The sequence below is a fragment of the Pteronotus mesoamericanus genome, unplaced genomic scaffold (assembly GCF_021234165.1).
Source record: "Pteronotus mesoamericanus isolate MK-2021 breed Mesoamerican mustached bat unplaced genomic scaffold, CSHL_Meso_final contig_33, whole genome shotgun sequence".
In the NCBI taxonomy this organism is placed as follows: domain Eukaryota; kingdom Metazoa; phylum Chordata; class Mammalia; order Chiroptera; family Mormoopidae; genus Pteronotus; species Pteronotus mesoamericanus.
In genome coordinates, this window is record NW_026555135.1 from 10640593 (window position 1) to 10666656 (window position 26064).

Consider the following 26064-nt stretch of genomic DNA (forward strand, 5'->3'; position numbering starts at 1 on the left):
TTAAACAGACCTGAAGGATGGCTGAAAGTTGCTATGCGAAAAATGGATGAAACAGCATTTCAGCTGAAGAATTAGCATTTTTTAAATCTTGGCTTTTCAAGGCATGAAAGTGTCTGCAGGTCTTAAATAGGAAATAGGAATAAGAAATCAAAATTATCAGGACCAAGCAACCAGACTATCTTTAAAAGAAAGCTACATTTACAGAAGTTAGGTCAGAAGATACTGTTATTGACCAAAGGTCATAGCAAAGATATTGAAAATCTGTAAAAAAAAATATTAAAAGTTTAAACAGCTAAGATATAGTTGGCATGCTGTGACAAAGACAACCAGGCAGGAAGTTTGAGGGAATATTTTTACTTCAAATGGTGCTCCTCTGAAATAGTGATAATATGAGGTCACAAGAATGAGAATATATATATATATGTGTGTATATATATGTATATATGTATACACACACACACACATATAATTTAAGAAGTAAGAAAAAGAGAAATTCAAAAGTCTAATGTTTCCAAGAGAACAGAATAAACATTGCAATGCAAATAAAGGGGGAATATATTCTATTCCTATTCTTGATATTTTTAGTTCTGGAGGCATAGCTGATTCTCCATGATTTGTTAGGGCAGGGTCAAAGAAACTGGTGGAAGTATCAGCTGAGAATGGCCAATTTTGGCTACAGGAGGTTGTATTTGCTAAATATTTAGGGTTTTGTTTTTTGTTTTTTTTTTAAATCTCAAGCATTCTGCTTTAGGTAGGAGTTGGGCCTAAACCACATATAAAAAATACCATGGAAGTAGCAATTCCCATTTCAGGTCTTTTACCTGTTTGGGTAATTAATGTCAACACAAATCTGCTCTGTGTTTCTCTAAGGCACTCATTGTTATCTAATATTCTATTAATTTTACTTATTTAGTTTATTTAACATGTCCTCTACTAGAGTATCATCTATCTAAGGGTAAGGATTTTTATTTGTTTTGTTTACTTTCATATGCTCTGAGGTTAAACTAAAACATAACACACAGTAGGTGATCAATACATATTTATTGTTTGACTGAATGAATGAATGTTGCTAAACCAGCAGAGATTCAACATCTGAGTCTGTCTCTAGGACACTATTTTTTTCTCTTTAATTTAGTGTATGTACTCTTGTTTTGAAGGACAAGAAAATTTGGACTGTTAATGTTATTTTGAACAGCTACCAAAAAGGTCAACTCATAAATTCTGGAAAAGGGTCTTTTTTGTGAGAGAAAACTTTCAAATGGCTGATAGAGGACAAAGGCACTCCAGGGTTAGGGGATGTGTCAGGGAAGGCTCCCAGGAGGAGCCTAAGTTTCTGTGTACCTAAGTTCATACAGGAAGTTGGAGCAGGTATAACTAGATAAAGGGGATGGAGCCTGGAGAAGAGCATTCATAGAAAAGAACAGGTGAAAAAAGAGAACTCCGTGACTTGGGAAAATGCCTAGTCATGCCACATGGCTGGAGTCCTGATGCAAGAAAGGAATGGTAAGAGATAAACTGGAGGCTTAAGTGAGAGGTAGAACATGTAAGACCTTGGGTGTTTACAAGCCAAAAAGTTTGCATTTTACCTAAAAGCTAATGGGGATTGAGTGTCACAGTCCTGATTTATTTTAAGACAGACCACACTGGCCACAGTGTGGATAATGTACTGAAGGGGACTTAAGACCATGACATAAGTTAGGAGGCTGCCGTAATCCTGGTAAGAAATGACAGTGGTCTGGAGTAGATAATGCATCTGAGGAAAATACAGATCAGAGATGGACTAAAGAGGTGGGATTTACTCAATGATGATTATATGTGAATGGTAAAGGCTGCTTTCCAGGGAAACAGATGGTGATGCCAAGACAGGAATATTAGAGAAGAAAGAATGTTCTAGAGATACACAGTTGCATCATTTTTCTCTATCTCTGTTTTTTTTCTTCTTATAAACCCTATATAGTGGATAAGTATTTAACTGTCTAGCCATACATCGTTTCTTCATCTGCATAAGCGTTTTGATATAGGTTTATAGCAAGAAGCAGGACATAGACAGCTCTAATCAAAATAGTTGGGACTGAATTCTGGCCTCCGCATTCACTAGAAATGTAATTGTAAAGCCAACTTGCTTAACTGCTATAACCTTCTATTTTCCTATCTCCCAAATGAGGATAACAAAAACTGAATAGTTGTTTTGGAGTGTAAATAATGGAGGTCTCAATAATACCTCTCAAGTATTTAGGAGCTATTATTAATATTATCATCACATGTGTTAAAAGGCGATAGAATTTTATAAACCTTTTTTTTAATTTAGTAGACCATTTTCTGAAGAAGTAGAGTATGGTTTGGTAGTCTTGGGAAGAACAATGAGCAAAATTTTAGTAGTGAGCTCATGAGGCAAAAGAATAAACAGAAGAAAATTGAATAGAACTGAGATTTCAGCCAACATATAGCAGGAAATACTGGGCCAGGAACTTCATAGTTGGCTAAAAGTCAATTTGTGTTTATGGTCAAGGCAAACTCTCTGGAGGGCTCTGTGTGGCAGGGGAAGTGGGTAAAAACATTGCTAAAATTTAGGGTGCTTCCACTCAGACCCAACAATTCGATAGATTAAAAGTTGCTGGGAGGTAAAATGTCTATTGCCCTTAATACACTCATCCAAAACAGGGGGCAGAAAAGTTTCACTGCATTTTGCTTTTGAAATTTCTACTGAAGATTCATGCCCATGGTAGAATTGAAGGGAGGGGAAACAAAAACACTACAAAATATTCAGTATTCTTGTAACCAGACTTGTGGTCCTAGAGCATGCAAGGGGGAGACTGTGATGAGAATCACAGATTTTCCAGGACGAAGTATGTTTTGGGGCTGCAATTGTGTAGGCTATGGCAACTCACCAGACAGCCAGGAAATTCTGTGGTGGTTTGGGGCTTGGCAGTTCATTGGTGGCTTGTAAATGTTCAGAAGGCAAACTTTCTCCTGTGGTTTTAAAACTATGCAGCTTTGACATGCTTCATATGAAACTGCCTAAGTATGGTTATTTAATCTCCTTCTGTAGACTTTTTAAGAACTTACAACCATACTCCTAACCATTAAAAAATTAGCTCCACATATTTACAATGAAGCTGTTTTCTGTGGATGAGTTTCAGCAATGTTCGAGGGCATAATTTTTTTGAGATGACATGACCAATTTGTGTGTGTGTGAAAGAGAGAAAGAGTGCATGTTTAGAATGATATCTCTACATCTTGTATTCATGATTACCATTGCTCAAGTACATTTGGAAAGTACCAATTTGTTCTCAAGGTTATTATCAACAGATGTTTTATTATTTTGATCACACAAGAAAAGTCAGTTTAAAGACCCGCTGTATGTGGGGCACCCAAACACAAAATAATCTTAAAAAATGAAAGAATGTTTCTACCATATGGTTCAGCCTGCATGTGGCTATAAATTGTACATTATAGATGTGAATGGGGTTAATATTCAATTTCCTTTCTCAGGATTCCACAAATGATACACAGCCTTCTCAAATTAATTCATTAATTCAATAACCCTGAGATTTAAAAGATAACTGATCTCACAGTCAGTGAGGCTTTCACTTAATGTCATCATTCTTCCTTTCCACTGAGCATGAATGCAGGCTCCACGTTCAAGGGAAACCAGAGGCAAGAGCCCTCACATCAGCTACTCAAATGCCAAACTTTCCAAAGGAAAAATCACCATGCTACGTGAAACAACACAGTCAGCCTCGACAATGAGCGGAAAGAGAGACACTGAAACTATAGCACAAATGGTTCTGTGTGACATTTTAGATTTGAGCCAGTCTCAGTGTAGATTTCTGCTCTACCCCTTGCTAGCTGTGTGACCTTGGACAAGTCACTTTATCACTCAGTGCCTCAGTTTGCAAGTAGTATGATAATAATTACTTCAGAGAGTTGCTGCAAATAGGATTACAAAAGGCAACACAATAAATGAATTTAATCACAAAGTTCAGATTTCCAGAACATTTTCCCACATATTTAAAAAAAAATATCCCCTTCTTCTTCAGGGGAACAGCCAAGTCTGAATGGTGCATAGGTTGTTCAGGCAGAGATATGTCTGCATTTCAACTTCATCCTCAAGTGTTTGCAAAGGATTTGGTCAGTTCACCTGGGACCATCCTTGTAGGCCATGACAAATGTGATAGACCTCTCTGAAAAGCATGTGTCATAATTTCTGTCACAACACCCCAGCATGAAGACAACCTGTCCTTAAAGTAACATGCTTGAAGAAAAGGTGGTTAATAACACTGGCATGAGTTTAATTTTCAAGCAGTAATAAATAGACTTCACAAAATATTTTGTCACTGTATATTTTATATATAATACCACCAACCAAGAAAGGTTCACTTTAATAACCAGACAATGTAAATGCCTGGGTTTTCATTTTACCGCAAAAAAAGTGAGTATAAAAGACTATTTTTCTTTTTTCTCAAGCTTATGTCATGGAATAGTTATACAGAATAAGGAGATGAAAAGCTTGATTGACAATCTGTGGTAGTAGATCTTCCAGAAATAATGACTCTCATTCACATGCTTGTCTCTCCTGCTCTCTCCTAAGCTCTCAGAGGGCAGACGCTATCTTCTTCACTATCTATTCACAGTAGGTAGTGCATATAATACACTTATCACTTAATGCTTGTTGAATGAACAAAGCATGAATTCCAGGCAGTGTAATGGGCAATCAAGGCCAACATGTAGAATAAGAGAAATTTTTAGGACGGAAAGTAATAATCAGGAGCGTTGCTAGAGGAAGAAGACTATGTGGGGAATAATAATAATAATACTAATAACAATAATAATAATACTCCATGGAGAGTAGTAGTGATTCTGCAGAAGACTCAAGAACAAAGTGAATGTTGATTTTCTCCTTAAATTTAATTAATTGATTAATTAAATTTACAACTCAAGGCCTGTTATATGAAAAGCATCTAGATAGTAATGATAATCAGTAACCCCTCTATAGTGCTCATTAGGACCAGGCACTGTTTTACGTATTTTATATTTATGAACTCATTGAGTCTTCACAACAATTCTGCTAGGGAGGTATTGTTATCATCTCTATTTTACAGATGAGCATGCTAAGACACAGAAAGATAAAGGGGCTTGCTTGCATTCACAAAGCTGATAAATGTTAGCCACAATTTGCTCTAAGGCTACGTTATTACAAAGTCTACACTTTATAGTTTGCTGTACTTTTTAGCTTGGAATACTTTGCTATGTTGGTGAAAGTAGTTTGGTAGAAATTACTAGAGGAGAATTTAAATCAATGTAAAAAATGACTTTTGAACAGTAATGTTCAAAATTTAGAGATTTATAAAGGGTTCCCTCTTATTGAAGTTGCAAGATAAAACTTGGTATGTGAAAATGCTTCTCATGAACCTAAACATTTGTGATAGCTGATTTAAGAAAGCAAGTTTAATGATTTAGGGTTATTTAAAATCTCATTGCGTATGAGAAAGTTTCCCTTTGATTTCAGCTTAGTTTAAGAAATCACTGATTACATTTTGATATTTTGTTTGTTTTACCTGAATTGGGCAATTATTTGGATTTATTTGTTATTAAAACAAAATAAAAAAATAAGAAAATACAAAACAGCAAGAGATATAGAAAAAGGAACAAGGCTGGAAATTAAAGATGTGTATTTTAGATTGGCCTTAGCTCTGCATTGAGTGACTTTGGGGAATGCCATGAATACTTCCTGAGCTTTTATTTTCTAATTTCCAAAATAAGGTGTGGATGTTTGCTTTCCTTTTTCACAGAGTAGTTTGAATAATAAAATAAAATAACATCGTAATATTTTGAAAATAATAAGTATTAAAATATGAGCTGTATTATAATGTATATATTCTGTCAACGGAATGAATCAGTACTGCAAACAATACTCACAAACAACCTCACCAATTTTAGCTTTAGAAAACAGAGATATAGTTCCAGGAGGAAAATTTCAGAAATACAGCTGGAATGCTGCTTGAACAGGATCCCTTTCCTTGAATTAGAAGAACGCTAAGTATGCAAGGTGTGACGTCATTTTTGTTGTCCTCCCACTAGCCCGCCCAGAGTTAGGGCAACAGTATTGAGCTTTCAGTCAAATTTAAGCAAATGAAGGGAGAGGGGATTGGCTTATGTCTCAAACATTCAGAAATAATCCTGAATTTAAATAAATGCATACCTACCCACCTACTGTCTTTGTCTTTTTCGTGAAGGTGTGTTAGATTTCCAATGCTAACCTATGACATTTTGGCATTTGGGGTATTATTCCCTTTTGATAAACGTACAAGCTGTAAAGTCAATTTGAATGTATCACGGCTGGTCAGATAATATATATGTTACTCCAAATAAGTCTTCCATATTTTTTAGACTTACTGGTGGCACAGCACAATAATTGAAGACATCACCCAGCTCTGCCACACACCAGTTTTGTGACCATAAATGAATGCCTTCTTTGAACCACAGTTCACTTATCTATAAAGAGAGGCTCCAAAGCTTATGTAATAGACTAATTGTTAAGATATGAAATAGCTATTATAGGATATTAACATGTATGCCTGAAACTTCAATAAATGATAGTGACTGACATATCTACCATGGCAGCAGCCACTGTTACCAGCATGAGAAAGAGCACTGAAAATTATGTCCAGCTTACAGAGAAGATCCTATCAATCTATAAGTACATAAATACAGACATATACATGAAGAATATATGTATATTATAAAATGTATAATATGTAATATAAAATATGTAAAAATTTATACATATGTATGCTTGTATATATATATATATGTATATACACACTATAAGAAAAAAAAACAATCTTTAACCTCTATCTCTTGTCAAAAGACTAAATGATTTTTATAGTGATTTTACTAGTGATCTACTAGATTCTTCCAGTGATTAAAAACAACACCTATATGTAAAATGCTGTTTCACAAATAAGAATTAAATCACGAAAGGTAAGGCAATATGAACACAAATGACTATGAGAAAGCCCTGAGGTGATTGAGAATGTATAAATTCACTCTGGGGAATTTGACAAAGATTTCCACAGGAAATAATTTATAAGCTGGGTTTTGAGGGAGAAGGAGCTTGTTAGACAAACACAGTTAAGAGAGTAAAGAGCAATTTTAGGATCAATAAATAGATTGGTGATCTTGGATTCAAACTAACTAACACAATAAAGAGGATTCATTGTTTACAGTAATAAAAATCCCAAAGAAGTGCCAAGACTGTTCTTTACCCCATTTATTTACTTTGCCATTTAAAATGTTACTTCATTCTAAATCTATAATCCTCTTATGGTCATAAAATGGCTCCAAGCTACTGCTATCCACAGAGCAGTCTTTCTCCCTTCATTCCCATGGAAGAAAGTAGGCTACTGGAAAGGTATAGCAGAAACTGGCAGACTGAAGGGACAACTCCGAGGGGACCATGAATGTTGCAGCAGTTACTTGGGAGAAAACATCACTAGACAATGAGTAGGTTGTCTGGTCACTGTGTACAGACAGAGAGCTGTGGGATAATTCTGGAGATGGTTGAAGCTGTTGGAAAGCAAAGCACTAAGAATGACCGAGGTTACATTTGCTGTTAGCCAGACAGCTGAGCTACAGAAAACACATCTGTATCAAACATGGTTTTTCAGTTGCAAGTAACAAAATCCCCCGATTTTACCATTTCCCAGAATGGAATATTTAGTGATGTGGTTATGATTGCTGAGCCCTAGCATGCATTGCCCTCTGGGTCTTTATGTTCCAACAGTCTCAGAATCCAGTACCCTCATCATGCCCAGGATGCTCAGGGTCCCGATGAGTTAGAGCTTTACTCACCAACCTCCTTGACCACCCACAACTTCTTGATAACAAGTCATGGAAAGAGATCTACTCTGACTATAAAATTCAACTTGGAAATGATAGAGTTTTGTCATTTCCCTGCAAGTCTTTTTATTGAATGTTTTATCTAAAAGCTGTGCATTTTAGAAGTACCATTATGCTGCTAATAATCAAGGGCATATCAAAGAAGGATGTGGGTAAGAGTGTAACAAGAGGTTTACAGAAGAAAATACATAGCCAGTTTATACAATGTGAGGGCACTAAGGCTCAGGCCTATGAACTGGAAGAGAGCACTGGTTAATATAGAGGGTTTATGAAGCGAAAGAAGGAGGATAACTCAGCTGAGAGCTCATAAAAAAATGGAGAAGGTTGGAGTCAACAGCTGAATTTCAGCAAAATGTGTTTTGTGCTGATTCATCTAAATCAGCTCTTTGAGGTATGTTTACTAGGTGCTCCTCAATCCTGATACTTTGATGCTTACAAATAAAGTTAGATTAATGACCCCTCAAATGTCCGCAAACTATATTTCTAACAGATGATTTTTTTTCCTGACATCTGAGTCCAACAATTAACACTGCAAAACACTTTCCACATGTGCAGAGATAGTTGGTTCCCAAGTCAGAAAAGTTTCTAGAGAATAGAGACCTAAATTCATAGACCTGTCACTAGCCATCCTTTTTACCTGACACTCCTTTTTTTTATTGCTCTTTTATTTCTGGGAGTTGGAAAACAGTAATGGGTTACTTTAAAGGAGATGCTACGTGTAAGCTTTGGGGCATTACGGTTTACTGCAACCTGCCAATGCTTTTCTACCGGAGAGCTTTGCTTTATGACCTTAGTAGTGAGAGACATGATTGGAATTTAGAAAGCTAGAGAATCAAAGCAAGGTAACATTTATTTTGAAAATCTAGGACATGACTTAGCCTCAGCATTGCTAAAATACCACACTGAGATAAATTTGTAGAAGCCTGCTTGCTGGCAAGTTACAATGCTTGATTTCAACTGGTCTGGAAAGGAAGAATTTCAAGGAAGGCTCATGAAGCCATTGGAAAGACAGGTGTGTCTGTGTGGGTCTTCAGGACAGTCATGACAGAACAGGGATGCTTCCGATTCCTTCTCTCTCTTTTTTATCTCATTTCTCTGGCCCTGTTAGAGAAACACTCTGATTGGCTCATTTTGGCTGAGGTTTCAGTCTCTGAACTGTGCATCAAATCACTAAGATAAGTTTTAAAAATAAAGATAATTCATGATTCTGTGCTCTGTCTCCCAAGGTTTTGATACACTTAGCCTGGGGCAGCACTTAGGATCCCCATTAGTTTTTACCAGCTCATCAGGTGATTCCTGTAAGTAGCTTTAGGCCAATTAACTGTGTGACCATGGGTGTTGTGACTGATGGTCTCCCCCAGAACCACATGGGAATGGGAGGAGAAGTTCCCCAGAAAAAAGAGAATATTCTTCCTGCCAGTTTTAATGTCCAGACAAAACAATAGTTATTATATGCAGAGATTGGCAATGGGGGATTGTTAGAATAGGATATTTTAAGGAGGTATCAGATAAAAAACCAAATATTGTAGCCTGAAGCTACTAAAAACAAAATATGCTGTTGCTGCTTGTCTAGCCTGGAACTGCATTACTGTGATCTAACAAAGAAGAAAATACAGAGCTACAGTAGTACTGGGTTATTCTCAAGCAGCGATTTTTAACCGGTGTGCCACAAGAAATTTTAAAACATTCAATACCTAACTGTTTAGTCAGGACCACTGACTTCCTTCCCCTTAGAGGGTGAAATAAAAAAAAGATGACGGCCAATACAACAGTAGCTCTCCACTGTGAATGAATCAAAATTATACCTACTTCTTTCTTGTCATATTATTAAAAATATATATATATTTTGGTGTGCCGCAGAATTTTAGTAATTAGTTTATGTGTGCCGTGGAGATGAGAAAGGTTGGAAATCGTTGTTCGAGAGGGAGTACTGCTGCAAACTCAAGGGAAGATTCCATTGATATACTCAGCATGCTTAAAAAATACATTGATAATTTGCTATGTATACATTTTGGAGATTGCTTAATAAGCTTGTCATATAGTACAAATATAGCCTCAGCCTCCCCTGCCCCCACCCATGCATACATGGGAAAGCAGATACATGCATTTGCCACTTGACCTAGCCCCACAGTTAGAGCCTGCAGTTACACCAACATTGACATCTTAAGAAAAGTGGGATCTGGATAAATGTGTGTGGGTGTGTGTGTGTGTGTGTGTGTGTACTTTATAATAACTAACAATATTGAGTATCTATGAAGTCCTGTGAAGTCTTTTAGGCATTTTACATATATTATTTTTATTTTTCACAACAATGCTACAAGGTAGATATTAGTATTCCATTTATTATGGAGAACACTTGGGCATTAATAAGTTAAATTACTTGCTCAAGGTCGCACAGGATCCTAGATTCAAAATAAGGTCTGTCTGAGTTCAAAAACTGTGTTTTTTTCCTACTGCTTATACAAACTTATGTTTGTGTCACAAATCTTAGAATATCTTCCACCAAACTAATAAAATTCTGAGCAAAATTTAACATACTAAATAAATAGTTTTGTTCATTTCTAAGTATACACTTATGTTCGGATGGTATCTATGTGTTTATATACATATACATGGGCACTGATAATTGGATATGCATAAAGTTTGGAATTCATTTAAGAAACTTATCTAATATTTAAAAATTATTTAACTAAACTAGAATGAGGTTGTGCTACAGCTGACTATATGAAAACCGAAACCAAATCAACTGTCATTGGGACTCTGGTGTTTCATTCTTGTTATTATTAACAGAAAATCTCTAAAGAGTCTCAGGAAAAAAACCAAATTTAGAAACCCAAAGCCTCTACAGTATTTAAAGTAATAAACTCTTAATTCCATTCAAATTTAGAAATTTTCATCTTTATGAAAATTCAGTAATGTTAGAGAAATAAATAGGGCTTAAGTGATTTAGACATCCAATGATCTAATTGATTTGATATCAATTAGATATCTGTGTAGGTGAATACGGAGATATCTATTACATATCATATAGGTGAATACGGAGAGTACATGAGTAGAAAGCTTTAATAAGTCACTTACCTGGCAGTTCACAAACGCTGTTTTCAAAATTCCCATGTTACCCACCTTATACCTAAAACTTGGTTCATGTCTAGGAATTTGCAGGGAGCAGTAAATCAGTCCCTTTACTATATAAATCTGTTTGTTTTAGCATGGGTTAAATAAATAACCCATGAAGTCAATGATTTATAGTTGGGAAGATGGCTTAGATCTTTGATTTTTTTTTTAATTGTAAAAGAATATCCTTGACTTGTCAGCCAGAACATTCAAATAGTATCACATGGCCATACATTTTGCAGCTGTCAGGAAAGCACCCAAATGTTCTTTCTTTTTTGGAGGCTGGGGGCAGGCATTGAAGGAGGTAGCAGAGAGTCAGATGGTCACTTCAACGTCTCTGCTAAATTGCAGTCATGCATGTTGTTCAGGGTTATGAAGGCATGATAAATCTATTATCCATGCTGGGTCAACTAGTTTCTCTTGATATAAATCTTATTGGAGGTACATAACCTATTAACTTCATACATGGATAAGAGGCAAATCAACCACAGGCATGGACTTTATACTCAGCTACCTTTGTTACTGTCATAAGAGCCCAGAGTGTCAAAGAGACTTGAAATATCACAGTTGTCCATCTCTGAAAGACCCAGATTATGTTAACAAAAGGAATTTGTTGGATTATTATAGTCTAGGCCTGTTTGGTTTCTCTGCTCTCTCTTGTACTTTCCCATCCTACACAACATCAGAATCTGGTCTTCTAACATTTCTAACACATTTTGAATCATCTTCTACATCACCACTGGCAGAATGTAACTATTAAATATATGACTTAAATGCATACTTGTTTCATCTCCTGAATTCTATGAAATGTAATCTTTTTGAAACACAATTATGACTGCTACTTTTCTGCTTAAAATTCTTCGAAGGCTCTCCATTGCCTTCACAATAAAATTGAAACCCTTCTGTTAGTTATCCAAGGCACCTATGTAACTCAGCCCTCTCCATCTCTCTAGCTGGTTTCTCTGAGTCCTACCTCGTAACTTGAAGTGCAATCACTCAGAACTATTTGCAGTCCTTTGAGCATGTTACTTTTCTATGGGCCCTTGAACATTTGTACCTGCTGTTCTCTCTCTGAGAGGCTGCCTTCCTTCACTCTCTTTCCCTTAGCTAGCATCCTCTCATCTTTCATACGCCCGCTCAGGTTCAAGACCCCAGGGAAGCACTCCATTCTGGGCCAGGTATGCTCAGCACTCTGTTCTTCCTCATGGTTTCTGCCTATTTACTTCTCTGTGCCAGACTGTAAAATGCTCTACCAGTGCTCTACCACACTGTAAAATGCTATGAAACAAGGACTGTGACCAGTGCTTTTGTTCAGCAAGTGCTCGACAAATAAAGGTACAGAAGACATCTGTGGGATTCGCCACGTGTACCAAGTAGCCGATGCATTGAACAATTCTGACATAGAGGAGAAGCCATCAACTTGTCTTCAAGTTGCCCAGTGGCTTTCCCTTTTCTTCTCATGTCATCATGGTAATATAAAGAACACTATGATAAAATTCCTTCCATCAAGGAGCTCGTAGGTCAGTGCAAAAGACAGATTTTACTCATCGCTTAATGCAAGAAGTTTTCTACTTGTGTTAATTTATGAAAGGGCATCTTGTCCAAGAGGGAAAGTCAGGAAAAGCTTCTTGGTGTATGTTACACTCGAGATTAATTTGGAGGACAGTCTAACTCAGTGGCAATGAGCTTAGGTTCTAGTGTCTGTTGGGCATGGGGCTGAATCCTGGCTCCATCTCTTACAAACATTATCACTTTTGACAAGTGATTTAATTTCTGAGTCTCAGTGTCCTAATATTAATATATAAAAGGGAGTTAGCAATACCCACCATACGAAGATGTTACAAAATGTAATGAGTTTATTACTAAATTAAGTGTTCTAGAGATTAAATGCAGAAAAAGTATAAGCTATAAATGCATATAACAATGACCATAACTACTTGATCACTGGACAGCTGACATCTAAAAAAGTAACTGGAAAAACAAAGAACACTTGCTATAAAAGAAATTATTGTTAGGTTAATGTAAATTGCTCATTGAGACTGGGAAGCTATGTTTTTTATAAGCTTCCTCAATGATTCTGACAAATAACACTGTGAGAATTACCATGTGAACACAAAGAAAATGTTAAGAATAACAGCTGTGCATGCTGTTCTAAATCGTTATAAAAACTCACTTAATCATCACAAGGGACCTAGGAGGTCATTACAAAGTCTTAAGCCTTGTTTTTGGATATGGAAATTGAGGCACAGAAAGAAGTATTCAGCCTGAAGTAACTCAACCAGTAAGTGATAGAGTCGGGGTTCAAAAGAAGGCCATGTGTCTCCACTGTACTTGCAGAGGTAGGGCAAAGGCACAATCCATTTGTGAGCCAAATATTCACTGAGTGTATATCACATTCCTTCAGACACAGTTGGAGGTAAGTTGAATGTAGAAGCGGGTATAGATTTAAATATAGCATATATTTAGGTGGGGATAGATGTTAGCACTGTAGACAATACATAGATAAATAATATACATTTCAGATATTGGTAAATGCAATTAAAAGATGATATGATGGGAAAAAACATTGTGGGGATGCTAGTGCTAATTTAAATGGGATACAAAGGGGAGATTTTTCTGAAAAGGAGACATGTGAACAGATATTTAAGTACTGAAAAGACCAAGTCATGAAAAGATCTGCAGAGAGATTTTTCCTGGCAGATGGAATAACCTATAGAAAGGCTTAGAGGTGGGGAAAGCTTGGCTTTTTTGAGAAATGATGAGAAATCCAGTGTGACTAGAGTGAAATATATTCAAGGAGTTGATGATAAGGGTATCAGGTTGGAGAGACAAGTATTAGTCACATTGTGTAAGTCCTTGTCAGTGATGATGATGAGTGTAATTACCACTTCTTTGAGGGGTTTAAGAATAAAAGTTGTATGATCTGGTTTGTATTTTTTAAAAGATTACTCTGGCTACTCTGAGAAGAAAAGTGGGAAAAACTCAGAGCTATTATAGTGGTCCAGGCATGGGATGATATTGGTTTGGATCAGGATTCAACGGAACAGGTGGCAAGATGTAATTGATTTTGAAATATATTTTTATGGTAGTACCAGCAGGGCTTGCCCTGGTTGCTGAGGGAAAATGCGCAATTAAGCAAGATGCCTAGATGATTTCTTTTGGCCTGAAAATAAGAAAAATGATAGAACCAATTAGTGAAGATGGAGGATAGTAGGCTAGAAGCAGCTTTGGCCCTGAGAGTAGGGAGTGCAGGAAAATCATAAATTCTTTTGGGAACACAGCAGAGATGCCAAATAGACAGTTAGCGATCCACAGATGGACTGCAGGGGAGACCATGGCTTCAGATTTGGGAACCACCAGGTGGTAGTTGGTATGTAAAGCCATGGGTCTGAATGAGACCACCTAGGGAATGAGAAGAGATTGAGGTCCGTGCATTGAATTGCTGGAGCGCTCCAACATTTAGTGTTGGAGCCAGCCAGGAGACTGAGAAAGAGCACCAATGAGGTCGTGAATAAACAGGAGAGTGTTTTGCTCTTGAGGCCAAGAAATGGACACCTCTAAGGAAGGAAGCAGTGATTGCTGCATCAAATGCTGCTGAGAAATCAGTTAGAACTGAGAAGTGATACTTGCAGTTAGCAAGATGGAAACTTTTGTGACTTTGATAGGGATGGTGTTAGGACCATTGTGGGGATGCAAAGATGAAATAGGTTAAGTTTAAAAAAGAGGTAATAGAGTTAATAAAAATAGACAATTTTCCTAGTTATTTGTAAAACAAAATAGAAAAATAAGACAGTAATACGAGGGGGACTTTGAGTCAAGAGACTGCATTTTTTTTTAAAGATGAGAGATATTACATCATGTCTGTATTAAATTTTATCCAGGAAACAGTGAGAGAGAAACTGATATTGCAGAAGAGAGAGGAAAAAACCACAGAAGCAAAATCCTTAAAAGGATGAGAAGTTACAGAGTGAGTGAAGTCATGAGTGAAGAGCTGACCTTGGAAATGAGCAGGAAAAGTCCTTCAATATAATAGGGAGAGCACACTAGCAGACCTGGTGATAGGGAAGTAAGGTGGTCTTTATGGAAGTTCTTGGATTTTTTCTAGGACATCTGAAGAGAGGTCCACAGCTGAGCCTGAGGATGAGGGAGGGGATGTTCAAGATCTGATGAGCACAAATAAGATGTGAAATTGTAGTCCTAGAGAAAGAGAATTTTTCTAAAGACATGTATAAGAATTGCTAGGGTGTTTTGAGGGTCCATTTGATCTCAGTAGTAATAATTTTAAAGTGAGATGAGAGTGCTTCTATAGCCAGGTTCAGTAACTCAGGTGCTGGCCTGGATAAATAGAAAGACATTGGTTTAATCATAGTAGACTAACCATATATGAGGTTTTGTTGATGAACCCAAGAGAAAAAAAGAGACAGAGGAAGAAAAACATTGAGTATATGAAAAGGAGAACTGGAATCCATGCAAAATTAGGGGAAAGGGAGGGCACAGTGAAGGGTGACACCTGAAAGGAAATGGTGGAATCAGTGATTCAACATTTCAATGGGGTTGAAGAATTTTTGGAGTTGAGGTATTAGAATAAATTGTATACACAAAGAGGAGGTATTGTTTAGAGAAGATGATGTTTAACATAAAGGTTTGGGGAGCGGGCTGCAATGAATGGCAATGACAAGGTTTCGAATATAAGGGAAAACCCTAGGGCAGGGACGAGGGAGGTGAGATGTCTAGGTAGATCATGAGGCAAGTAAGTGTCAGAACCCAGACTAGAACATGCAATTATTCAGACTCCTACCACATGTTGCAGGTCACAACAACATTAGCTTCTCAATATTTTTTGACCTATAAAACCAGGGTAACTAAATGGTGGTATATTCAAGATGTTTATATGTGTGGAGCCTGAGGAGAGAGAAGGCTTGGTTGGTCTCCAGAGTCTGAGATCTGTGCAAACAGGGCCCTGTGTGTAAAAGGACCCATGGTCCTTGGTTTAACGCTCTGCTCCTGCCATCTTTTAATTCTTACTGTATTTTAAACCACGGTACCACATTTTCATTTTGTACTGTGCCCCACAAATTATATAGCCAGTTCTGGAGAGAAGATTAGTAATTTAGAAGGAAAAATGTGTTCTTTTTTCTCATTTGGGTTAATTTTCCACAAGCTTCACTTTTCTCCATTTAGCATGCCATGAAAGTTTTATCAGAGTTCATAATGGAAGTTTTAAAGTACCCATCTGTCAGACACTTAACTTTCAATGTAAATTTCCTTTTAAAACCACTCACACTTAATAAAAATTAGGCTGAGAATGATAAATTCCCTGACTCAGGAAAGTGAAAAATCAAAAGGAAAAATAAATTTAAGTGTAGGTCTAGAGAGTAAATTCATGCTTGAATAATAACTTAGGAAATACACTTTAATTTTTATTTCTTATTATAAATGTAATATATGTTTGTTATGGAGAGTTTAGGAAATAAATATAAGTAAAAAGATGAAACAGAAAAGTCACCCAAAAATCATCAAGAAGAGTTAACCACTTTTAACATTTTGGTGTACATGCTTCTAGGCTTTATGTATATATTTATAAATGTATATTTTGCATGTACACCTTTGTACTCATTGGAATAAATTTTAAATATCATTTTAAAACTTGATTTGTAATTTAATAACATAGCCTACTTACATCTCTATCCTTATAATTCAATACTTAAAAAATACTGACAATATAATTTAACATGATTTTCTATTATATAGAGACATAATAATGTATTATTAAACACTTGCCTTTTTCATTTTTCACTATTATAAGAATACCAATATGAATATTCTTTGTGTATTTATATGTTTCCATAAGTACAATTTCTGGGTAAAAAATGGATGAACATTGTGTTAATGGCCTTTGGTCATTATCCTTTTTGTAGGTAGACTTTGGCTGTTCTCTTACAGTTTCTGTAAAATATCTCTACATACTAGAATTGTGTTCCACAGAATTTCCCTAATTTGTCAAAGCCTTGCCAAGGCCCTAACAGCATATTTTCAGAGATGTGTAGGGTTGCTGTGTTTTTCTCTAGGGCTGCATTTAAAATACATCTTTTTTTTTAAACTTAAAAATGTGTGGTAATGTTAGCTATAAAGACAGTATTATTATCATATAAATGAAAATATTTTGTAATGCATTCTAAAACGTATAGAAAAACATTAATAATGAAAACAGGAAAAAATTCGGCACCAGCTCACTGAACATTTGTCTTTCCCATTCATTTGTCCAAATCCTGGCAAGCAATCTATATACTGAATGTTCTGGTTATTTGCTCTGTTTGTCTCCATGCCTTCCACTGCAAGAACTGCGTTAATATTCTCATCGTGAGTTTTGCTGGAAATTTCCAGGGTATACTATGCAATTGTGCAATTTCACAAGACAACCCATTAGGATGCAAAAGGTGGAAAGCAAGATTGGGGCTTTGGATTATTGGATTTTGCTTACCCTCTCCAAAGTAATTTCTTCAAACTCATATTCAATTTCTGTCCCATTGACCTGTAAATAGGAAAAAAAAAGAGAACAATTAAGACTTAACTGAAATGAAGACAGCTTCTTTTAAATAACATTTAGGGGTTAAGTTTTAGTCTAGCTCTTAATAAGCCACACTTTCTTGATGTTTGTGATTGTATGTTTTTTTCCAAATAAAACATCATCCAAGCTATTCTAAAGTATATAAGTAAGACTCTACCAAAAACAACAACAACAACAAAACACACAAAAAAACAAAGCTTATTGCATCCCTTAGAATTTTACATTTGGGGGAGAGAGAACAATACAAAATATGTACTGTGAAATTACAAAAACTAAACCATTTAGCAGCAATGTTACAGTTATAAGGGGGAAATTTCCTAATATAGTTTAAAAGCTTTTATGAATTAACACTAAAATATGGGATTAAAAAAACAGTTTTAAGGGCAGCATACTGCATGCCATTTTTTTTAATGTAAAATGTCATTAAGAAATGACCATGTCAGATAAGAAATGCCTTTTCTTTATTGGCTCAAGATCCAGTATTCATCCCTATTATCCTCTTGTTATATTTATTAGGAAGTCCTGGACCATGTAACCATGCCCATGTATTTCAGTTGCAACAAGAAAAGGACAAAGTAGGACATGGTTGAAATGCTTAGTTAGACACTCTTTAAACCATCCAACCAGCCCTTGAATTGATTTGAACTTACAGAGAGAAATACATTTTAAATATAGCCAGGCAGCATACAACATATGCCTTAGATTTCAACAGATGTGCATACAGAATATATAAAGAACTGCTTTAAAATAATCCAACAAATATTTAATTCCCATTCTTATTATCACCGAGTCCTTTTGAGCCAGGCAAAACTTCTGAGCAAAAAAAAAAAAAAGTCTCAAATTGCTAGTTTCTTTTTTGTTACATGTGTCTCAGCAACATCGGTAGCACTTAGGAATCAGCAAGAGAGACTAATTTTTAACTACAAAACTGTCATTTTTGTTGGGTTTTAACTTCAGTTGATTTTCCCTTTTTTAGAACAATTTAAGCATAGTTCCTGCAGATTGAGAGCTCTGTGGAAGCAAGGAATAGGTAGCCTAATAGAGAGCCTGGCAAGAAAGAATCGATGAAGGAAAAAAAAAAAAGAGTGAATGAAATAAGTACTTTTCTTCCATAGGGAATTAGGATGTAGTAACATCAACTGAAGGTGTAATTACGACTATAATCAGCAAATACAAAGAATGACAATAGCCTTCATTTATGTGTGTCCACCAGCCACTTAGAGCATGTTTTTGATTTTCTAATTACATGAGCTAATTGGTGAATCACATTTTATTGTGTTACTACATTATTAAACAGCCCTAAACCAAATTTGATTTTCTGGGCCTCAGCAACTTAATGACTCAGAGAAGAGGATTTGATGAGGTTAGAAAACATTAGCAGCTTTATGGAGGTTTTTATTCTTCACGTGTAAAAATATAAAACAAAATTCAAATTGCCTGTATGTGAGTGTTTTCATATTAATTCTTTCTGTTTGTTTTTATAACTCTGTTGAATTAATAGAGGGAGGGCAGAAAGGGAAGGCTGAATTAATGTGATATGTTTTAATTCTCTCAGCAGGGCTCCTTGCAGCTTTTCTTTGCTTCACTGCTTCCCTAGAGTGAAGACCTTCACATTATTGAAGTGCAGCAAATGGAGAAGGAAAAAAACTTCAAAGAGAAGAAAACAAGCATTTGATAATAAAATCTAAAGGCTCAGGGTGAAAGAAGTTCTGTTAGGTGGTGCTTAAAAGACAAATATATTTTAGTGGCACATGTTGCATAATTGTGGTCTACAAAAATGTATGATTTACATGTGTCACATGTATGCTTTACATGATCATACATGCTGATTTTTAGATCCTAGAAGCATTATATATATACATCCTAATTAGTATTTGAAAGTCCCCTGGTCAGCTGGATGAGCTCTTGCAGACTTATAATGACTTCGTGGGTCTTCTAGTTTTCAACCCAAGAAAGTAACGACATTTGACTAATTTAATAGTATCTAGGATGTCTTCATATGAAGGGAAAATGCCATCTGCGTTTGGATGTAACCTTGTTTTTAAAAGCAAGAACCCCATGACTACAAGATAATTTAGTAAAAATAAAATGTGTGGAAAGTTTTTAGCATAAGTGAAGCAATATTTCCAACTTTAACTGAGAAATTTAAATCATGGTATCACAAGAGCCATTGTGGGAGTTGAGGAAAGACATTTAAGAGGTCTCTCATCACTAGGAGAACATGATCTATATTCTGCCTAAGGAAGCCTAAGACAAGAAATCCTACAACATTCTCTGGCAAAGATCTTAGAGGAAAGGATAAGATAGAAAGAAGAACTAAGAATACCTCCATTTAAGACATTCATAAAAATTTAGTGACTTTTCAAATGATTACACCAATGTAATATTCTTTAAATATTTTTCCACATTTACTTAGAGGAGTAGCTGCTTATTAAGTGGTAAAGAGCCAAGAAGTATGAACAGTAATTCCTTCCCAGCCATAATTTTGTATATTCTAAATGAAACAAAAACACTTCCATCATTTTCTGGGAGTTTTACTGATAATTTATTATCTGAACTTGCTTGGAGGTCTCACTCTACTCCCCATCGGTTTATCAGTTTACGCCTTTCAATTCACGAAGTTCTTTTCCTAGAAAGAGTGTTACCAAATCCTTTTTTTACTGTTCCTGACCAGTAACATTTCCCCTGATGTTTAAGCACCCCAAAAACGTTTACTGTTCTGGGAGCTGGGGCCTGGCCCGCTGCGTGGAGAGGGCTTCTGTTACTCCATCTCTGTCCCCAGCCATCTCGTACAGCTTCCTCTCCACCTTGTGACTAGAAAGGGGACAGGGTTGGCAGTTTTGCAGACATGGAGGACCAATAAAGTGGATGGAATTTCCCAGTTTTGAAAAATCTGTTTTTCTTCAAATACATGATTTTTTTCTGAGCCTAATGGTTCTGTGGTGACAGCTGGTAGGTTTCTATGGTGGCCAGAAAAATCAAATTAATGCCAACACATTGTCCTGTACTGTTCTGGGCACGTAGCCTTCCTGGCATCATAGGGAAGTTAAGACAAGAGAATGACCCACTCAAATTCAAATTTGGTATTTAAAGTTTTAATTTCCTTAACTTTGAATGCTTTACATGTTTTTCCCCCTCTCTGACAGCCATTAGTTAATGTCACTGCCCTTCTATCTTCTCCAGTGCTATAGTACTCTCCTGCCTGAATGATAATATAATTTGATTTTGAGATGTATTTTTTATCTACTGAAAAGAGGTTTTTCATGAATAACATATCTGAATTATTCCATATTTTAGTGCTCTTTAATTGAAATTGCAAGTAATGATTTCTCTAATTTTTTTGTTCTTTGCCACATTTGCAATTTTATTAAAGCTTATTAAAGCTTTAATTTTATTGAAGCAGATCATGTTAAAATCTGAGATGAATGAATTTTATACATCCCCATATCACATATATGGTAACAAGTGCTAAAGCAGGAATATCAAAGCTTCTTAAGACTAAATACAATTCTACTCAATGAATAATTATTGAACATACATGATGTGTTATGTGGTAAGACAGGGACGGAGAAAATAAAGATTTTAAGATATGACCCCCATTCTTAAGAAACATGCAATTCTCAAAGTGCACCAAATGCAAACATATTAAGCCCTCATAGAAGTGTGATATCTAATATACAAAATAGAGAGGTGGACTATAACTCGACTGTTACCACATGCAAGATCAATACTGATCTCTTACTATTTGTTGTATAAATAAGCCCTCACTTAATGTTTTTGAGAAATTCTGTGACTTTAAGCAAAAGGACATACAAAAAAATCCCATTTTACCATAGACTAATTGACATAAACAAGAATTAATATCATCTCATCCATGTCATAACAAAATGGTGTTGAATGAAATGACATTATTTGAGGACCTTCTGTATATAGACTTGATTCTTTAGTAGCATAGTACATGATAAAAATGTAATAATTTTGCCCTTTATTATAAGTAATCATGATATAGTAAATTTGGCTTGTCTCTGAATCTGTTGTAGGTACTTATGCTGTAGCATCTTTGCTGCAAACATTTTCATGGCATAATTAACTGGCCATAAGGCAGTTTTGCCATAAAAAAGATATAATAACTGGCTGACATTAGGGGTGTTTTTTTGTTGGGTTGGTTTCACTTTTCCATTGAGGAGTAAATGAAACAAATTTGGCAGATTTAATGTATTTAAGCTAGTTTTCAGTTTGGTTTCATTCCATTGAGGAAGATCTTGCAGCTACTCTCATATATATGTATATAAATCTTAGCTAGCTCTTCCACAGCCTGCAGGTAGGTAGGTGGTGGTGGTCTTAAAACAGTTAGCATTTCTTCCAAATGACGATGATTTGTCCCAAGAATTGGTTTCTGATTTTGAAACACACTACCTTGGTAGAAGAAAGAGAGGTCAAAGGCCCTCTTTGAGGGTGCAGATTTAGTTGAACCCACATTTTACACAGAAGAAGAAAAGTACTTAGGTATAATACACAAAATAAAATCAGCTAGCTGAGCAGTTTTGCCCCGATTCTACACACATTTTAAATAAAATCTCTTTAATTTTGTTATTCATTTTTTTTCATGTTTCATTTTGTCCTTTTTAAAGTCCCTCTGTTATTTGTTGCGATATTACCCTTTTTTTAAATAGCAAAATTGCCTTATAGCCAATTAGTTAAGTGGCAAAAATGTCTATGGCAAAGATCCTTATGGCAAAAATACTGGACACACTCTGAATGTCATAGTTCTAGTAAAGTATAAAGCTGCTGTTGGACTTTGAGAGGAATGTGATGGTTATTGAGATGAAGGGATCTGGTTTCCATAGCCTCTTGACACTCCCAGAGCATGACAGGGCCCATGTTACTCTGCTTCATCTATGGCAGCAGCAATTAACACAGTGTCTCATCTGTGCTTCTGGTACTCAGACGCACAATGACAAATGAACGAGAAAATAAAAAAAATCAGTAAATAAGATTTGTTGAATGGGTAAAACCTGATGTTCTCAAAGAAGACTCTGCTTGCTAGTTGGGGATATAGTTACCACAGGCTATAGGCCCTCCAGCATTTCCAGCTTAGATATCTTCACCTCTGGGATCAGATCAGCCCTTTGCAGGAGCTCTTACAGCACAGAGCCAAAGTCATCATCAAATGGACCAGCAACTACTCACGTGCGTGCATGTGCTCACACACACACACACACATTTGATACACACACACACGTTTGCATTAAGTCTCCTCTGTGTACTCTCTTATGCACTCTGGTATGAAGTAGGTTTCAGAGTAAAAAAGAAAAAAGACACAGATTTGAATCTTAGTCCCAATGTTTATGAGATGTGTGAAGGTAGGCGATTTTCTTACTCTCTCAAAACCTTCCTTAATTTTCACGTTTAGAATGCTACCAAGTACTTCCCCCATATGGTCATTTTGAGGATTAAGTTAGATAAATTATGTGAAATATTTAACACACATCTTAAGCAATAAAGAGATGGTTGGGGAGAATAAATGAGATTACACAATATTAACTGCCTGGCACACAGTATGACTTTAACACTGAGAGAAATTCTAATTAGTTCTAGACTATTAATCTATAAGCACCACAAGATTTACTTGATCAAATATTGAATGCTTGTTAATTTTCTGAACAATATAAAATATCATTTATACAAACTTCCATAAAATCTACTAAAAACCTTTTCTAGCCCAAACACTTCTTTCCTGAACCCATCTAAAATGTACTAAATTGTGGATAAGTATACTCTTAGATTTTTCTCCAAAATTAGGTTACTGTGGCTCTCACTCAGAATCTTACCAGCTGGACTTTCTCCTAACTTTCTGTCCATTCGCTCTTACATTTTCTTTTAAACATTCTTTTGCCCAGTCTTGACCACTATGTCGCTCTGTTATTGACACTCACTTCCCTAAAGTTGTGCTCGTTGCATTCTTTACATTGCCATTTCATGAGGGCAGAGATTGTACAATACTCATTTTTTCTCTACTGTAGCTTCTGGTACCATGCTTATTCATAGGAGGTCTCTAAAAAAAAATCATTAGAAACAAATCATCTGAGAACTCCAAAATTTGAATTGTCATTAATCTATTTTCCATCATTAAGTTAGTAAGCCCTTGACCATTGCCATCTTTTCCTATGAAATAAGACTTGAATTAATTCCTCCACCACAGAAAAGTTTTTGCATCCATGCATTGGTAATTTCTAATTTGAATAATGAACTACAACATTAATCTAACATTTATTTACCATGTGTAGATAGAATGATAAGTCCTGGAGATACAAAGATGAATAAGATGTAGCTTTGTCCTCAAAGACTCAGTTTAAAGGAGAGAGACAAATAAATGAAAACATACAACAAAGCGATATGGGTGCTGTGATAGACGCCTGTAGGCAGTAGTAGCTGCAGAAGTGACACAGAGGTGGGAACAGGTGGTTTCACCTAGAGAGAGTCAGAAAAGGTTTCATGGAGAAGGTGGCATGAACTGAATGTTTTCTTGGGCAGGTGCTCATCAGAATGAGTTGAAAAGAGACAGACCTACACAAAGCATAGGGAGCAGCATTAACTACTTCTTTAGAGTGCTCTAATGGAGCAACCACAGGGCTTAGAGTCAGAAGACCTGTATTACAGTCTTAATCGTGTGGTTTAAAATGCTCGTATCCTTGGACAGAACATGGTACTTCAATTTTATATGCAGAGGAATGATTTCTGAAATCTCTCCCAGCTCTGACCTTCTAGCATCAGAGTTTTCTTTCCATCTATTGTTTAAATCATATTAACTCTGTCACCTTAATCAAGGTGCACCTGCTTAAATTTTATTATGGATTTTTCTATTAACCTCTTTCCCAAAGATCTCAATTGGCAACCTATGATCTTACCAAGTAGGTAGCTTTCTGAAGTCCATGAATGTCTGCCATGTCTCTTATCCTTAATCTTTAAGGTTGCACCCATTAGGGAGGAAACTAAAGGGCGGTATCACCTACTCCCCTTGGCTCCCTTCAAGGACATCACCAGTAGTACCATCCCCACATCTACTCCTCAAAAGTCTCAAGGCTTCTCAGGAAATAAGAGATCTTTTTTTCTCTTTTAAAGAGAGTAAAAAGGTAAGGGAATGTGTGCTACTACAATGCAAAAGAAAGAACAACTAAAAAAGATTGATGTTTGCTACCTCCATCTTTTCATCACATTTAACTTTAAATGTCTCTGAGTGGATGAAAAACAAGTACTGAAAAAAATGAAAGTCAGCCCATCAGCATGGCAGCTCTAATCAGGACGAGAATGTCATTGGATAAAGATGGGAGGTTTACAGCATACAGTTAAGCTGCCTATCACTACTGGTTATTAACTAATGCCCCTTCTCCTAGACTATCTGCACTGCCTAAAATTGTGCCCTCCTTTCATATTAAGAGGAATTATCACACAGATATGAAAAGCTTAGTTTCCGGAATCCAAAGGGTCTAAATTCCAATACCAGTTCTGTCACTTACAAGCTGTCAGAATTCATTTTTGTCATATATTATACATATTTGTCTAAGTGTCAATGTTGTTCATTTAAACACTTAGAAGTAAGCAAAAGATTTTCTGTTTAAGCTTTGTAAAGCACCTGTTTTAATCTAAGGTATGCATCTGGTTATTGTATTATTTAGTTATAATGAGACCGGTTTAAAATAAGCAGTTTTACAAGGAGCTCATCATAGTATTTCTTACTCTTAAGAAACACTCACAAACTATAAAAATAATTATTGATGTCTCAGTTAAGATTCTAATTTTTGTAAGAGGACTATTCCTATTATTCAACTAAATGTGCTATATAAGTAAAACCTGATTTTAAGTTGCAACTCTGAATCTTAATTAAACCAACTTCTGAGCTCAAGTGAATTGCTACACCAATTCTAACCAAATGGAAAAAAAATCAGTATTCTATTCTTAAATAGAAATCTGTTCTATTCTTAAACAATTTTTTTTTGTTTTGGTTTTTTTTTTCTGCTTCAGTTGTTAAGACTTTATAACTCACAGAATTTTAGGTCTAGAAAAGTGATCATAGACAATAATTACTATGTGTGCTTTTTTCATTTAATTATAAACCATTTTTTTAATTAAGTAGATTTTTCCCTATAAAATTGTGATTTTTTTTTTTCTGTCAAGAGAAATCAAGGAAAATAGCTTAGGGTTCTTACATGTGTAAAAATAAAGTCCTTTTATATATGCAAAGTTGTCTTGATTAAAGGCTTCATAATGAAGAAAAAATATAGTCACTTAAATTCAGAACTGGGTTTGCCTCTGATTTGGAAATGGCTCATTTCTTCCCAGCTTTGCTCCCTTGCTTTGTGCCATATGCTGGATGGTGTAATAACAGGTGGTTTAATTGCCTTCGTTTGGCTCCAGCCTGAGGCAGGATGCTTTGTTCTTTGGGTTATTGAATATTCCATAAGTTTTAACATGGCTCTTTA

At 35.8% G+C, this 26064-nt stretch overlaps 1 protein-coding gene across 7 annotated transcripts in view; it reads right to left on the bottom strand.

Moving 5' to 3' along the window:
* Positions 1-26064, bottom strand: part of DLG2 (discs large MAGUK scaffold protein 2) — an 839012-nt gene that overhangs the window by 585276 nt on the left and 227672 nt on the right. For all 7 annotated transcript variants that reach the window (XM_054576362.1, XM_054576359.1, XM_054576358.1 and 4 more), the window contains exon 3: positions 17498-17548. In XM_054576362.1, the coding sequence (XP_054432337.1) occupies positions 17498-17548 (51 nt within the window). The remainder of the gene's footprint in view (positions 1-17497; positions 17549-26064) is intronic.